The following is a 16,265-nucleotide window of genomic DNA, read 5'->3' as shown; positions in this document are numbered from 1 at the left end:
GTGAAAGATTTGTGGGTATTTCTCATGAAGTGATATATTTAATGTCGATGTACTGCTCAGTATATGAGGAATATGCACACACACGTCTATATGCTTTAAGTTGATGTGTTTACAAGATTACTGAGAGCCCAGGCAGGAAATATTTTGGAGTGGACAAACCAATGCATCCTTTGTTTCTGGCTTTAGACAGACTGGCTGGTATGACGCACTGGCACTTACTTTCCGATGGTGTTGGGTAGGATTGTAAGCTGATTGTCATCTACTTTTAGAGTAGTTAGTTTTTTCAAGAGGCCTAAAAGAGAGAAGAAGTTTTGTTAATACAAAGGAGCAGATTTATGACAAGAAGTGAGATGTAAAAAGTAAAAGATATCAATCACGATGAAATGCTTGACACACTAATTGGCTACATCCTGATCATGCAAATCTCCAAACTAACATTTGAGTACAGGCTTGTTATGATATTGTAATTGCAAAAAATTTGTTTACATCGATTGTAGTTCTGGGTACAGACAAGTAAACAAACACAGGGCACCGTGGAAACCCGAGTTGACACTAACAGTGCATTTCCCTAGTCTACTGTGTCTTAAAGGGAGCAGTTGAGAGTTTTCAAGCCAGCTGTGATTTAATATTTAATTAACTGCTCTAAGCACTAAAGACTAACATTCCTGTCGTGACACAAATTGAAAATAAATCTGAATTAAGCACAAAAATTTATGAGTGGATAATGTGATAAAGCCAAGCAGTGGTTGTAATTATGGCCTGGAAAGGACAGCAGATGACCATAGACTGTTGGTATTATAAATCCGTACTTGCATCAGTAGGAAGCTATATATTCTTTAATACACCATGTCAAACTGGTCAAGAATTGAGGTTGCAACTATTTCTCTTTCACTGGATGATTTCTGCCCTCCCCACCATCACTGCTTTCTCCTCTCAGGGGTTTTTCGGGACTAATAGCCACAGAGTTATTCGACAGCAGCGGCATGTGGCTTAATGCCAATTTGGCATAGCTTGTTTATGCCGTCATAATCTACTCTAAAGGTACCAATCCGACTTAAAAAACTCCGAATCCAAGGGCAAACATTCACTTTTCAATGCAATTTTCTACTTATTGCTAATCAATGTTTATTTTACATCGGAACTACTCATATATACTGCAGACTACTGTGTTCTGCAGAAAACTTGTTCTGATTGATAATAGCAGGTTTGTCTTCAAAGGTGTTTGGGAAATGCCAAATTAAACAAAATACACAGATTTTTAAATACAGGTTTTCTAGGAGATTTTAATATACTAATGAAGAAATGTCATCGTCCAAACATATCTGTGGAATTTGTGTGTGTGTGTGTGTGCATGTATATGCAGACTATCTTGGAAGGCTTGTGTCTTCTGAATATATTTTGAGACTCAGCTATAAATGATGGCCCCCTTATGTGTTTTGAAAGTTCCTCAAAATCATAGAGCAAATCTTGAGAAGTTTGAAATAAAAGCCATTTTCCCTTTACATTTTGGTCTACTGCTCCGTGTGCTGTCGAAGCATGTAGGCTCCATAGTGGATAGAAGTATCATTCACGTAGAAAGACCACTGGAGGAGAATCCCTAACGTATTTGAAGCTAGGGTATTGGTTTGTGCCTCCGGATACCAGCAACATTTGGGAAAGGCTGGTTGACATGCCAGTAGCTCATCTTGACCTTTGAACACGGACTTCCATACTCTATGTTCAAAGAATGGGCGGATCCTTTTAGCTTCATTAGCAAGGATGTTAAAATAACAGCTATTTAAATATTCAAATATTCACTCATTTCAAAAGGAGGAGCTGACACCAAGGGCTGAAGTAGAAAGAAGACATTGTGAAAAGGGTGATGGCAACACATGTACAAATGTGCATGATGCCATTGATGGGTAAATTGTGATAAGAGTGTAAGAACCCCCAATAAAATGATTTTAAAATGTTAACTTTGGAAATACAAATGGACATCTGAGTTTATTTACCAATATCAGCAATTAAGAAAGAAACTAAGAATTAGATTTAATTCCCACCCCACCCCCCACCAATGATTTGGTAGCTCTAATTAGACTGTTGTCCACCAGTAGACCTAGCGGAGGACTGACATAACCAGAGAGGAAATGCAGGATCACCAGACTGGGTCCCAGGAAGCTTTTTGCTGCACAGAGATGGCTGAATAAGCACACGACCGTAGGCTAGAGCAGCCTTTGGGATGGGGGCCCTGTGTCTGAGGGAGCGGAGGGAAAAATGAGGCAGGTGGGAGATAAGAAGTAAAAAGGGTGATGGGACAGATTTTCTGGAAAATAGACTGATGGCTTTGAGAAATAACAGAATTTTCTATGGCTTTAAATACGGAAGGCTCAGCTGCTTCTCTATAATTTAAAGGACCCACACTCACTCCTGATGAGGTTACTTTGTCATGCGCACACCCCATTACAGGGAATACACTGGACTATGTTGGGCCCTTCTGAAACCTGATTGCCCTAGAGTGGAATTAGACCCCCATTGCCCATATCTTTTGTCAAACAAAAAAATCACTTTATTACATTTCATTGTTATATCTGCTCTGCCTTTTCTGCTCTACAGGAATCAAGCACATTTGATCCGACTGCTCTTCTCTACCAGTATGCCTGCCCAGTTCCCCATTCCTGCATCCTATAATCTCAACCAAGAGGCACTGGAGGCGAAAAAGAGGTACTTTACTGTGATTTTGGTTACTTATGGACACATATAAGTCAACATTGGTATAATTTATTATCAAAATCACTAATATTTAAATGACATGCACACACATGCAACAGATTTTGAAAAGCCAACTAGAAATGCGCTTGTAACAATATTTATTTTATCAATATAATGGCAAACTTTGATGTGGCATCCTTACCATGTGCCAAGTACTCTTCTAAGCAATTTTACCTATGTATTTTACATCCTATGATGTTAGCATCTCACTTAATAGATGATGAAAGTGAGGTACACAGAGATCAAGGAGCTTGCTTAAGTTCACACAGATAATGAGAAGAGCCAGCTTTGGAATTGAAGTGATCTGACTACAAAGCCTTTGTTACTAAGCACTGAGTATGAGACATTAATTGGGGGAAGGAAATTCCTTGGTTGCGTCTCTCTGCTACCTAGAAGATGCCTCTCTGTCTAGAAGGATGATGTGCCCTGCTTGTCTCGAGGCTAGCTTGAGGAAAGAGACTCAGTCCACAGAGAGCGTTCGTGTGTGTAGCATACCCCCAATGCCCCAGAGCTGCTGAGGAAGTAAACTAGGCACAAAGAAGGGAAACCTATCATTTTAGTTGCTAAAACCAGAACCTATAAATGCTCAGACAAGGAAGGCAAAATGTACTCTCCATCAAATTAGCATCAATGAATTACTTTCTGGTCTCAGAACAGAGCTCTGAGTCCTCTATCTAGATATTGTTGACGTAAAGGGAGGTTTCTGAGGAAAGCCAGCCATTCTACTTTATAGTATAATTTATTGTAAGACAACTCAGATGTGTAAAATACAATGTTATTTAAGATGTCAGAAGATTGCTCAAAGGAATGAGCTACTGGAACAATAGTTCTCATTTTGAGAACCATTCCCATCCTAAATAGTAATGTAATGCAATGCCCATTGCCTGCCTTACTGCTTGTTTGCCAAATATCTTGTTTGATGACATCAACATGCTTCCTGCCCTAGATTAGACTAATTTCTCAGTGTGATTTCTTTGAAGTAGCTATTTTAAGCAAATACATGACTTAATAACAAGACTTAACATTATTTAAGTTAATAACATGACTTCATTTCAGTTCCCTTTTCAGATCAAACTTTCTGTGCCTTGTGTTAGATGCATCTCATAATTAGACTGTATTTTAATTAAAAATATGCAGCATAGAATTCTGGATCTCCTAATAAATAAATTTAATATATTAAAACTCTCTACATTGTTGTGATGGATGACAGATATGCTTAATTTGCTGCTTACTGTGTTATATTATTTTTAATTTCTATGATATTTTCATCTCCTTTCCTTCCTTCTCCTATAGGAAGAGCATTTTCATGATTGCAGTCTCCTCGGTGTTAGTTTGAAGCATACATTTCTTTCTATTTAAGTAGATACATTTAAATTTTAATATGTCCACTTAACTTTATATTTCCTACAAATTCTAAAGTTATTCAGTATCTCTATCCTCACCCTGAACAAAAACCTTATTAGCATTCTTTAACACTAAAAATCATGCTTTTTCTTTCAACATTGTAATATAAAATTCTATTTATCATTTTTTATAGTCACTAGAGAAGAGGTACAGCTGAAATCCTCCTTAGGAACAAGGGTGGTGATACTTCTGCTTATGTACTTTGATCAGGCTATTAGGAAAGACTAGTCTATGATATAGGACATCATGCTTGGTAATGTGCAGGCTCTGTTGGGGTGGGGTGGGCGGAACCCTCAAGGACATGGATGGACACAGGGGCTGCAACAATAGGCTCAACCAAACAGCAGTTGCAAGGGTTGTACAGGATCTGAGGGTTTCCTTCTGAGGGTTGCGCATTGAGTCAGAACCAACTCAATGGCAATAGTAGGTATCCTGGTGGGTCATTTGTTAAGTCCTCAGTTGATGGTTGAAAGATGGGCAATCTGAACCTACCAGTTGCTCCCTGGAAGAAGACTGGCAGTCTGTAGACTGGGAGTCTGTCATCTGTAAGGATTCTGGGCTTGCTAATCCCTGGAAGAAGACTGGCAGTCTGTAGACTGGGAGTTTGTCATCTGTAAGGATTCTGGGTTTGCTAATCCTGTGAGACAGTTCTACTCTGTCCTACAGGGTTACTGTGAGTTCAAGATGACTCAGCAATGCTTTTTTCCCCAAAACTCAGATGTACCAATCTAATACACCACAGTGGTTGTTTGCTATTGCTTTATGCATGTACAACTTTCTTCCTGGGTCGATTCTCCATTTCCCACGCAAAGTGCATGCAAAAAAGTGTTCATTTGGTCCTTTCTCTTTAATATGTATTTAGCGTGGTATAGGTCTATGGTTGGTCTTTTTCATCTTAGTACTTTGACGCTATTATTCCACTGTGTAGAGCTTATTAAAACTGATGAGAATTATTCTATATCTATAAATATTATTTTGTAGATAAGCTCCTTTTGCTCTACACGAGCTCTTAAGAGTTTCCTTGTCCTTTGATTTTGACAACAATGAACTTGCCCTCTGGCCCCAAAGTCCTTGTTAGCCCTGTCTGTGAGATTTTACCCCGAGCCGTTACTCTCAATCGCTGCCACTCAGGCGATGCGGACTCACAGGGCCCTCCTGTGGGCTTCCAGGACTGTAACTGGGAATAAGAACAGAAGGCTCGGTCTTTCTCCCAAGGAGAGGCTGGTGCTTTTGAACTGCGGACCATGCAGGTTGCATGTGAGCAATTACTAATTTCAAGAAAAGAAAAACCCATTTTCATGTTAGTACTTTCTGTCATTTCTTCTTTCTTTGTGTTTCTATAATTCTTTTTGAAAATACGAATTGTTCCTTTTTTTCTTTACATTATTTAACAAAGAAACAAAAAATCTATTTTCTGTATTTTATGTACTGTTTCTATATATCATCCTGCTGGTATCACGGGTGAATTTTTATTTCATTGGGTGACATTTTAATTCTAATCAGTTTTTAAATTGCTGTTCTTAGTTGTAGCTCTTTTTAAATTATTTTTCCTCCCTTAAAGTCAATTATATATTGTTTAATAACTTCTCTATGCCTTGGAGAAAATTCATTGTTTTTGTTTTTTTCAGATCGTTATTATAACAGCATTAGCTTTTGTTTTGAAATACTTGTTGGCAATCTTGATTGTGAGGGTGAACCTCTTTCTTTCGCTCTCTCTTTCTTTCTTTCTTTCTTTCTTTCTTTCTTTCTTTCTTTCTTTCTTTCTTTCTTTCTTTCTTTCTTACCCTATGCTCATGTCTCCATGCCTGGTAGTTTGCTGGCTCATTCTCCTGGTGACTCTGTTCCTGCATTTTAGTACCAGGTCTTGTTAGCAACTTGGTGCTCTCATAGCTTGTGGGGATTGCAGATCCGGTCCAGATCTTGTGATTGGTTAAAGTTTCAGAGGTTAATTCATACTTCTGTACTTCTACCCTAGCACCCACCGTAGAGTGCTTGTAGGCCTTTTAAGTGTTTCCTCTTGAAAAAGGAGGCCCTGCTTCAATCCTCTGCAAACTCTAATTCCCCTGTTAAAATTAAGGTCTTTTAACTTTCTATTTCCCTATAGGAAATGATAAGCATTGGATTGCTAACAGCCAGGTGATGGTTCAAGCTCACCAGAGACTCCATGGGAGGAAGAGGAAGCTGTGGACCCCTGTAAAGATTTGCAGCTTTAGAAGCCCTACACAGGGTTGCTCTGAGTTGGAATGGACTCGATGGCAGTAGGTTTGGTACTGGGCTTACGAGTGGATGTGTCTGCCACTGCTCTGGTGGGTCTGCAGCTCATTGGGCCTGGTGCCGGCACTCGGGTTTTATTCTATTTCTGGTTCTCAAGCATCGCAACAATTGTGAGGATGATGCAGTGCCTTCTTCTGCTATACATATGGTCGCTATGAATTTGAACAACGTGACTGCATCTACCAACAATCTCTGGTTTTAAGAACTAAATACCTCTTTGTTTTAAGCATGGCTAAATTCAATTAAGCATGGCACCTAACAATGACATGCACCAGACATGGTTCTAGGCACTGAGGAGGGAGTAATGACCAAAAGCAAGCTGTTTGAATATATATAGTTTTTCTATTATCATTATTTACTTGGTTGGAATGATGACAAGTATGGTTGAATAGAGTGGGAGGGTATGGATTAAGTCACTTTGCTATCCTGTCAGAAATGATTTTTCCAATTGTTATACTTCATTATTTGCTACCACTTAAAACAGTGCTCTCTAAACTTATCTCTCACAAGTTTTACTTGGATGCTTAGCAAAAATACAGGAGAGAGGGCCCATCACAGACTTCCTGAAATGGAATTTTCAGAAAAAGAGCCTATAAATATTTAATAACACCCTCAAGTAAGTCTTATTATAGAGAACTTACGGAAATATTCTTATAACATATGTTATTATGTGAATCAGATGTAAGAAAAATCTAGAATAAAAAAATCTAGAGTTTAATTTTTACTAAGTCTAGCATTTTCTATCGGGATGAAATGGAAATGATAAAACACTGAAGAACAAAAGTGGGAACATACCTTTCCTTCTCCACTACCCCCTAGCTACTTGTCCATCAGATTACTTAGGTTGTGATGTAATTTTTAGAAGTATTATTAAATTCCAGATTATATAACACATCTTTCAAAATATATGTTAAAAATATTTCAACATGTCATTTGACAAGTATTATTCTACCTGAGAATTCTCATAAATAACATTAGCAAACTACTGATACAAAAAAAGGTTTTCTCATAATTTAAAGTAGAAAAATTTATTATTTTGCATATATAAAATATATAAACAGAAATACATTGAGTGCTTACTACAAGTAACAAATTATCTAGTCTCATAAATCTTAACATTATGGAAAACAGTGTCTTTTAAAAAATAATAGAAATATACAATGTTTTTATTAATTGCACATTTTCTGCTTATACATTATTTCTAGATTATCAATGTTACTACAGTATGATAAATATATTACGGCAACATTCTATGCACAAAACTACTATAATTTCAGTGATTAAATCAGTCATTTATACTTATTAAATCACTCTAAATCTATAATATCTATTCCTTATAATAACATTTTACAACATAAGCCATATGAAAAAAACTTTAATATAGTCATTTCAGTAAGATAATTTTAATTTTTAAATTGACAACTACAGACAATGTTTCATTTTGATATTTTGAAGATAGTAGTTTATGATCTAGACTAGTGAGATAATTTATTACTACATTTCTACATTGCTACATTCCTAACTAGTACTGTTTCTACTGCAGGAAACAATACTGGTGAAAGAGACCATGGTGTGTTTGACATAAGCATACAAGATAAAACATTATATTCTCACCTATGGAGTCAGGCAACTGTTGCAACATATTGGATGACAGTAAGAGGTCCTCAAGGGCTTCACATCCAGAAATTTCCATGTCAACAGTTTCTATTCTGTTTTTTGACATATCCAGGTATACCAGCATCTTTAGCTTCCCTATAGACTTGATAACATCGCATAAACTCAGGGTTAGTTGAGAAACATTCACAATGCATTTAAAAATGACAACATTGTAAAACTAATTTTATAAGCAACCACAGCAATAACTACTGTTCCGGATGTAGCGAAATTGGAATTCTCACAGATTTCGTGGGGGCAATTCCTTAAAAGGTTAGACATAAAGTTACTAGATGGCCCAGCAAATTCTAGGGAGACATTCATCATGAAGCCACACAAAAATGTACATGAGTGTCCATTACATCACTATTAATAGTAATCCCAATATTAAAACAATCAACTGATGAATAGATTAAAAATATTGTACAACCATTCAATGAGATATTAGCCAGTCATATAAAAAATGGCATGAAGTACTGGTGCATGATAAATTACTGTTGAACTTTGAAAACATTATGCTATAATAAACCAGTCGGAAAAGATCACATATAGAATAAGTCCACTTAGATGGTTATCTAGAACCAGTAAATCAAAACCGATGAGGCTTGCCAGGGGCTGGAAGGAGGAGAACACAGTGAGTTAGCAGGGAAGGACTCTCTCTTAGCATGGATGGAAATCTTTTAAATTGTTATTGTGGTTATGGTTTCACAGCTGAGTGAATATTCTACTACCACTGAATTTTACTGTATATGGATTCTATTTCAATAATGCGGTTACAAGAAACAAAATGATTATCTCAAAATTTCATAAAAATTGCATAAAAAATAACCAAAGTTTCCTTTAAAACAATGCCTGAAGTCCGAACATATGGTGGGACTAGGGGAAACTAAAAGGAAATAGAGGAAAGAACTAGGAGGCAAAGGACATTTATAAAGGCCTAACTACAGGCATGTATATATGTAAATACATATATAATGAGAGAGGAATAGAACTATGTACTCATATCTATATGTTAAGAATTAAGGTTGCAGAAGGACATTGGGCATCAACTCAAGTACTCCCTTAACACAAGAACACTTTGTTCTAACAATCCGGCATTCTGTGATGCTCACCTTTTCGACACAATCGCTGAAGATAAAATGGGTACATAAGCAAATGTGGTTAAGAAAGCTGATATTGCTCAGCTATCAAAAGATATAGCATCTAGGGTCTTAAACACTTGAAGATAAAAAAGCAGCCATCTAGCTGGGAGGCAACAAAGTCCACATGGAAGAAGCCCACCAGCCTGTGTGATCATGAGTTGTCCATGGGATCAGGTACCAGGTGTCCAAGACCCAGAACATAACCATACCTAAGGTGAATGGGGTGGGGGGTCATGGAGTGGAGACCCAATGCCCACCTGTAGACAATTGGCCATTCCCTCACAGAGGGGTCACAAGGAAGAGATGAGCCAGTCAGTGTATAGCACCGACGAAGCACACAACTTTCCTCTAGTTCTTCGGTTCTTCCTTCCCCCCCACTATCATGACCTCAATTCTATCTTACAAATCGGATTAGACCAGAGCATGCGCACTGCTACAGATAAGAGCCCACAACACAGGGAATCCAGGATAAATAAGCCTCTCAGGGCCAACAATGAGAGTAGAGATCCCAGGAGGATTAGGGAGGGTGGGGGAGAAATGAGGAATCAATCACAAGGATCAACCTATAGTCCCCTCCCAGGGGGATGAATAACGGAAAAGTTGGTGAGGGATGACAGAGGATGTTGTAAGATATGGAAATAATAATCCATAACATATCAAGTGTCTCTGAGGGAGGGCGGGAGGGGGTGTAAGGGGGGAGAAATGGGGAGCTGATATCAGGGCCTCAAGTGGGAAGAGAATGTTTTGAAAATGATGATGGCGCCATATGTGCAAATGTGCTTGACACGCTGGATGAATGTATGGATTGTGATGAGATTTAAGAGCCCCCAATAAAAGCATTTCTTAAAAAAAAACATTGCCTGTTGGACATGTTGAACCTTCTACTTTTAAATGTTTCAGAGAGACTTGGGTTTTATCCCACTAAGCAGATTCAATGTTTCTTTCACCCGAGTCCTTTTTGAAGTCCTGCGTTAGATTCATGAGAATGCCATGAATTAGACAAACTTTTTATACTTCAAGATCTCACAATAGTGAAGAAAATGAAAAGGTAAGCAAGTAATTAGAACATTCTGTGATATGGGAAATAAAAGAAGTATGCAGGAAGCGCTTCAGAAGAACAAGGGATGGACCACAAAAGTCCTGGAAGACATTTCCTGGGAGAAAAGGAATCGAGCCCGTTGTTGCTAGGCACCCTGGAGCCGGTCCTGGCTCGTGGTCACCTGCATCCAACAGAAAGCCACACTGCCCTCGGCCATGTTGGAGGAGAGAACGATGCACGTATTCATAGAAAAACATGAAAATGCATGGCACCTTTGAGGAAGAGTGGAAGATTCCAAACAACTGAGATTATAAGAAGTCAGCTATTAAAAGGTCTTGTAATCACATGCCATATGAGTGGCATGAATGTTATGTTTTAGGCAGTAAAAGCCATGGGGACTCAAGAGGAGGAATGGCATGATAAGATTTGCGCTTTCAAAAGGCAACTTCTGGGAACTGTGAAAGGTACATTTCTGACCGGATAGACTGGTGTTAGAGAAGTTTCTTGCAGTGGATTAGCTGAGAGATAAGAGAGAACTGGGTAAGGTAGCAGACGTCAGGATGATAAGGAGTTGGATTCAAGAGATATGTGAAACTAGAATGAGTGGATTAGTAACTGATTGCTTAGGACGGAGGAGGAATGAAACCACAGACTGGTCCAGGAGAAAACAGTGATTACTTCATTGGGACAAGAGCGGGGTTAGAACAGGATGCAAGTCGGGATTTTTCTTTGTTGGGGTGGGCATGTTTTGCAAAGAAATGTTTATAGCTTTCTGCGGTTCAATGATTTATCTGTTTGTCTGGTCTAATTGTGTACACTTTGTTACTCTGTTTCTACTTCTTGGACACATTATATATAATTAATAAGTGAGTAATCAGCAGATTATCTACTCAGTTGTTACATATACGTTAGTACTCGGCATCGTTCTAAGCTCTTTATCTATAAGATACTTGATATCTTCGCATTTAAAATGTGTTCTGCACACCAGCAGCATGGGTGCCACCTGGGTGCTTGTTGTAATGCAGGATCTTCGATCCACCTACTGAATCAGAAGTTGCATTTCAAGGATTATCCAAGCATTCAAATGAAGTAATGCCACACGCTGGGTTCCCTGGGAAGCAAACACGCAGGAAAGTTTATGAGAGAGTGCGCTTAGGCTAAACACCTGTATAAAGGAAGGGGCCTAACAGCCAGCGAGCAGGACTGGCAGAGAAAGGAGTTGAGCTAAGATGAGATTCTGAGGACGCCCCCTGCTGACCCTTCAGAAGCCCTGAAGCTGGAATCGACTGCAGGTGTCCCGAGTAGGTGTGAGGGTGCCAGCCTTTCCCCCCTTGCAGAGAGAGTCATGAGATGCAGAGTGCCCGAAACTCACTGCCATCGGGGCAATGCCAGCTCACAGCAGTCCTGTAGGAGAGGGGAAACTGCCCTGTGTGGAGTTTCTGCGACTGCATCTGTTTATCGAAGTTATAAACCCCGTATTTCTCCCAAGTGGAGGCTGGTGGTTTTGAACCGCTGATCTTGCAGAACACAGCCCAACACTTGCCCACGGTGTCCCCAGGGCTCCTTACATGGCCCAGAAAAAGGGTATAGGATCAGAGAGGGAAGCTATCTTCAGCCAAGACAAACCCTGAAAAGGGGGGCGAACTACCGATAGCATTCCCAGAAGCTGAGGAATAGAGTAAGGTCATTCCTCAGGGGGACTCATGAGAATATCCATGTCAAAGAACAATGTAAAGTTATTCAACTAATAAGAGGAGAGGCTGAAATTCAACTAGTTCTAAAACTCAGATTACAAAGCTCACTTGATCATATTTCCAGTTTCTGCCTTCCACCCACTTAATCAATCCAGCACACGTTCCTAGGCCTGCTCCCGACACCCTGTGTGGGAAGTGGGCGTGAGCGCAGTCTTGAACTAGCAGGAGACTTGCCAAGGTAGGAAAGAACACATTGCCTGAATAAGACGAGAGTGCCGAGTATCGCCTATTCTTTGAAACACATCACTTGGAAAAATACCGCCGCTTTCCTTAGTTTTGCACCTAAAAGAACTATGATATCGCCTTCGTCCATTCTTCTGGTGAGCAGCAGTAAAATGCTAAATATACATGTCTGTGTGTCTGTTCACTTTTCTCCTTTCTCCCGATGACATTTATTTCCTTGCAGTGGCCTTTATTACTCTCTGCAGGAGAACCCACGGTTTTCAGTGTGTGGTTTCCAAGCACGCCTTTCGGAATCACAATGAGATTGTTCCTTCTATTTGAGTTGGTCTAAATCCCCACTTTCAGAAAATGTTACAAGTGTTACGTCGTAGCCTGGAGTGATAAATAAAGGCCTTAGAGGGACACCGTCTCGGAGTCCTTGGGGACATCAAACGCTGCTCCAATGTCCTAGGGGCACAAAAGTGAGCAGTAGAAAATAAATAGAAAGGAAATACTGGAGCTTATTAAAAATAAAGATGGGTTCAATACACAGTTTTATAATATTTTGGTTGGTGAACCTTGGGATAAGGGTATAATTTGTAGTTTGGTCACAAGATAGAACATTACAGGACATTAATGATCCGGACACTATCTAGTTGCTTCTCTGATGTATGAGAATTGGAGGGGAAAATGACAGCCTAGACTTCTAAACGTACTGAAGAGGTATAATTATTTTAACCCACTGTGGTGCATGACCTAAGAAAAACATGAACTGACATTCTCCTGGGCCTTATAAGACTACATTAGGATTAAGCATTCTGTGACACATGCACAAATTTGCGCTGCAGAGAGCATTCAACATTAGCTTTCAAAATCCATATCTTTCCAGGTAACTGCACAACAACTGTATGCCAGCACCGACGTTCAGAAAATCACGGCATGGAGGCATGGAATATTTCCACACGACATGTATCAAAATATGAAATCCAAGTGCGCGAGCTCAGGAGAAGTGCTTTGTAAAGCTGCAGTGGATAAGTGAAACCTTTGATCAGAACAGACATGTCACATTAAGGCATTCCAGTTGTGAATGGAGTTCCAAGGTTGGAGCTGGGAATGTAAGCATCGTGGTAATGTGAGCGGAGCCCCATTCTCCCTTGTGACTTCTGTTTGTTGCACAGAGACCATGTTTCGGAGCAGCACAGTGAACAACAGTTTCTGGCAACAGTTTGAATTACAGCGTCATTGTTCACAATGTGACCTTGAGACTACTACTTAGTCTAATTGTGTTTCAGCGTCCTTGTCTATATGATGGGTGTGGTAACACAATTTACTTTTGATGTTATGAGGACTAAATAAGGCAATATTTGTATGGTACCAAGGAGAGACTAGTCCCTGGAGAGGGACATCATGTCTGGTAAAGTGGAGTGGTGTCACAAATGAGGAAGGCCCTTGACACAGTGGCTACCTCACTGGGCTCAGGAACAGGGTCAATTGTGACGATGGCGACACAGGACCGTGTAGTGTGTCAGTCTGTTGTGCAGAGTCACTATGGGTTGGAGCCAATTTGATGGCATCTAACAACAACCAAATTGTCCCCAGAACATGGTAAATAGGAGGTAGAGGTTTTTGAATGCAAAAACATATATTGAAGAAGCAGGGATAAACTTTTTCAATTTGATATACATTCTGATTCATTAACCTTTTCATTCAAGGCATGTTAAACGCAAGGTTTTAAAGTAAAGTTTCTTCAGTCTCTGCACAGGGACTTGATGTTCCAAGATTTTCACAGTCCCAGAATTCGGCATCAACAGATTGTACCATGGGCAGCGGGATCCAGATCTGTCTCTTTTGTCTATGTGTGATCATATTAGACACAAGGTCATTTTACATATTACTTTATCATCCTGCCACCTACTATTGTTTCTGATTCATAGGGGTGTATTGATATATGCTTTCAAAAATAACTTGATGAAAAGAAGTGCATGCTTTCCTGCCTTGTGCTTGTGATGACAATACAAATGTATCCTTTGATAAGAGATGACAGCGTTATTTCCCCTCCGTGCATCTCATGCTTGTTCAAGAAGAGAACGGGCTACTTGTTCTTGCTGCTTTTGCAATCATTTAATGACAATGTTGATGTGGACCCCAAAGAGGAATAGAATTGGTGTTGGGAGCATGCATCCACAGACCTTATGTTGACTGAAGAACTATCCCCAACCAGCTGCCCTGGATATGCTCTGGAATTGTACATACCCAGCTGCAGGGCCGGGAGCTCTTCTGTTCTGTTGTACATATACGGTTGCTATGAGTAGGAATCGCTTAATAGCACCTCATAACAACGACAAGCAGTTTTGGCAAATGCGAAGGGGACCATCACAAACAGGAACCTCGTGGAAGTGTGTGTGTGTGTGTTCCGGGGAAAGGGGGACACTCATACGTGCTTATTTCCGGGCAGGTGCTGTGGGCAGCGAGTGGTAGTGTTTTCAGGAGAAGCCATTCATTCATTGCATGGAGATGTTAGGAATAAATGCACTCGATGACTTGACTGATAAAGGTACTCCTCAAGAGATATTATTGGATATTTCTTTAGTTGAGGAGCAAACTTGACTCTACTTTAATGTTTTGCTTTTAATACTTTATGATGTTAGGCTTTTTCAAAAGTTTGACTGGAAATCACCTGAACTGAGAGGATTTTACTTTGTAGAAGAGACTAAGATAATCAGAAACCAGTGTCTTTTTACCTATGCGAATAAGGTTAAGTTTACAAAACTAAGAATTAGCATGTATATAGCATATCTTTAAAAAGAAATAGCCTTATAAATTCTCCATCTTTTAAACAGCAAGAAATACAGGAAGCGAGAAGAGAACAACCACAAATGAGTCTTCGAGTTGACTTCACATTCACAAAAGATGTTTGAAATACTCAAAAACAAAGCAGTGAAAGACATTTGAGACTGAAGGCTCTCACCACTTTCAACTTCAAACTCTGAGATCTACTGCTGATTATTATGAATATTATCAATATTTGACACATATAACATACATATAACGTAGTCAACAACACAGCACAGTAAACCTTACATACCCCAGGGAGCACTTGCAATGCATTGTTATCCATCCACAACTCCCGTAAATTTTGTATTTGATCCAGAACTTCAGGCTGTGAGAATGGTAGAGAGGAAAAAGAAAAAAAAGTCAAATTAGTGTTTTCCTATCACAAATATAAGATGGAATTTTCTGGTGCTTACGGTTTTATTTTGAAATGTAATGTTAATCTTCTAAGAGATCCAGCTTCAGAAGACTAACATAAAATCAGTAGTTCCTGAGGTAGGCAATCTAGACTCTGTCTTATATAGATAATAATAATAATAATTATTATTTACGATTTATTACCCAACAACACTCTGCCTTACTACATTGCAATGATCGTTTGTAGCATTTACTTAATAAGTGCTTGTGTTCTTCACTAAAGTGTAAGCTTTTTAAGGGAATAAAAATATTTATTTTGTAAACAGTATAGACCTCTATCTTGGTTGCTTAGGTATTGTTAGGTGCTCACCAATTGGGTACAACTCACACTGACCCTATGTACAACAGAAGAGAGCACCGCCCGTCCTGTGCCATCCTTATAAATGGTTGCTTGAGCCCATTGTTGCAGCCACTGTATCAACTGACCTTTCTCTTTTTCACCGACCCTCTACCAAGCATGATGTCCTTCTCCTAATCAGATGTCCAAAGTACACGAAACAAAGTGTCATCATTTTTGCTTCCAAAGAGTATTCTGTCTGTACTTCCTCCAAGACAAGTTGTTTATTCTCTGGCAGTCCATGCTACTTCCAGCATTCTTTGCCAGCACCACAATTTTTTTAAATAAATCATTTTATTGGGGCTCATACAACTCTTATCACAATCCATACATACACCAGTTGAGCAAAGCACCCTTATACATTCGTTGCCCTCATCATTCTCAAAATTTGCCTTCCACTTGGGTTCCACAATTTAAATGCGTCCACTCTCCTCCCGCCTTCCTTCCTCACCCGCCAGCTTACACACGCACGTGAGGCCACTGGAAACCTCAGGGCTAAGGTC

The 16,265-nt window shown here is 39.4% G+C and overlaps 1 protein-coding gene across 2 annotated transcripts in view; it reads right to left on the bottom strand.

The window, feature by feature from the left end:
• Nucleotides 1-16,265, bottom strand: part of LRRC7 (leucine rich repeat containing 7) — a 480,765-nt gene that overhangs the window by 141,353 nt on the left and 323,147 nt on the right. For both annotated transcript variants that reach the window (XM_075540042.1, XM_075540036.1), the window contains exons 8-10: nucleotides 15,262-15,336; nucleotides 8,041-8,185; nucleotides 220-292 (exon numbers count right to left, since the gene is read on the bottom strand). In XM_075540042.1, the coding sequence (XP_075396157.1) occupies nucleotides 220-292; nucleotides 8,041-8,185; nucleotides 15,262-15,336 (293 nt within the window). The remainder of the gene's footprint in view (nucleotides 1-219; nucleotides 293-8,040; nucleotides 8,186-15,261; nucleotides 15,337-16,265) is intronic.

The sequence above is a fragment of the Tenrec ecaudatus genome, chromosome 1 (genome assembly GCF_050624435.1).
Source record: "Tenrec ecaudatus isolate mTenEca1 chromosome 1, mTenEca1.hap1, whole genome shotgun sequence".
In the NCBI taxonomy this organism is placed as follows: domain Eukaryota; kingdom Metazoa; phylum Chordata; class Mammalia; order Afrosoricida; family Tenrecidae; genus Tenrec; species Tenrec ecaudatus.
This window is presented reverse-complemented; position numbering and strand designations above follow the sequence as displayed.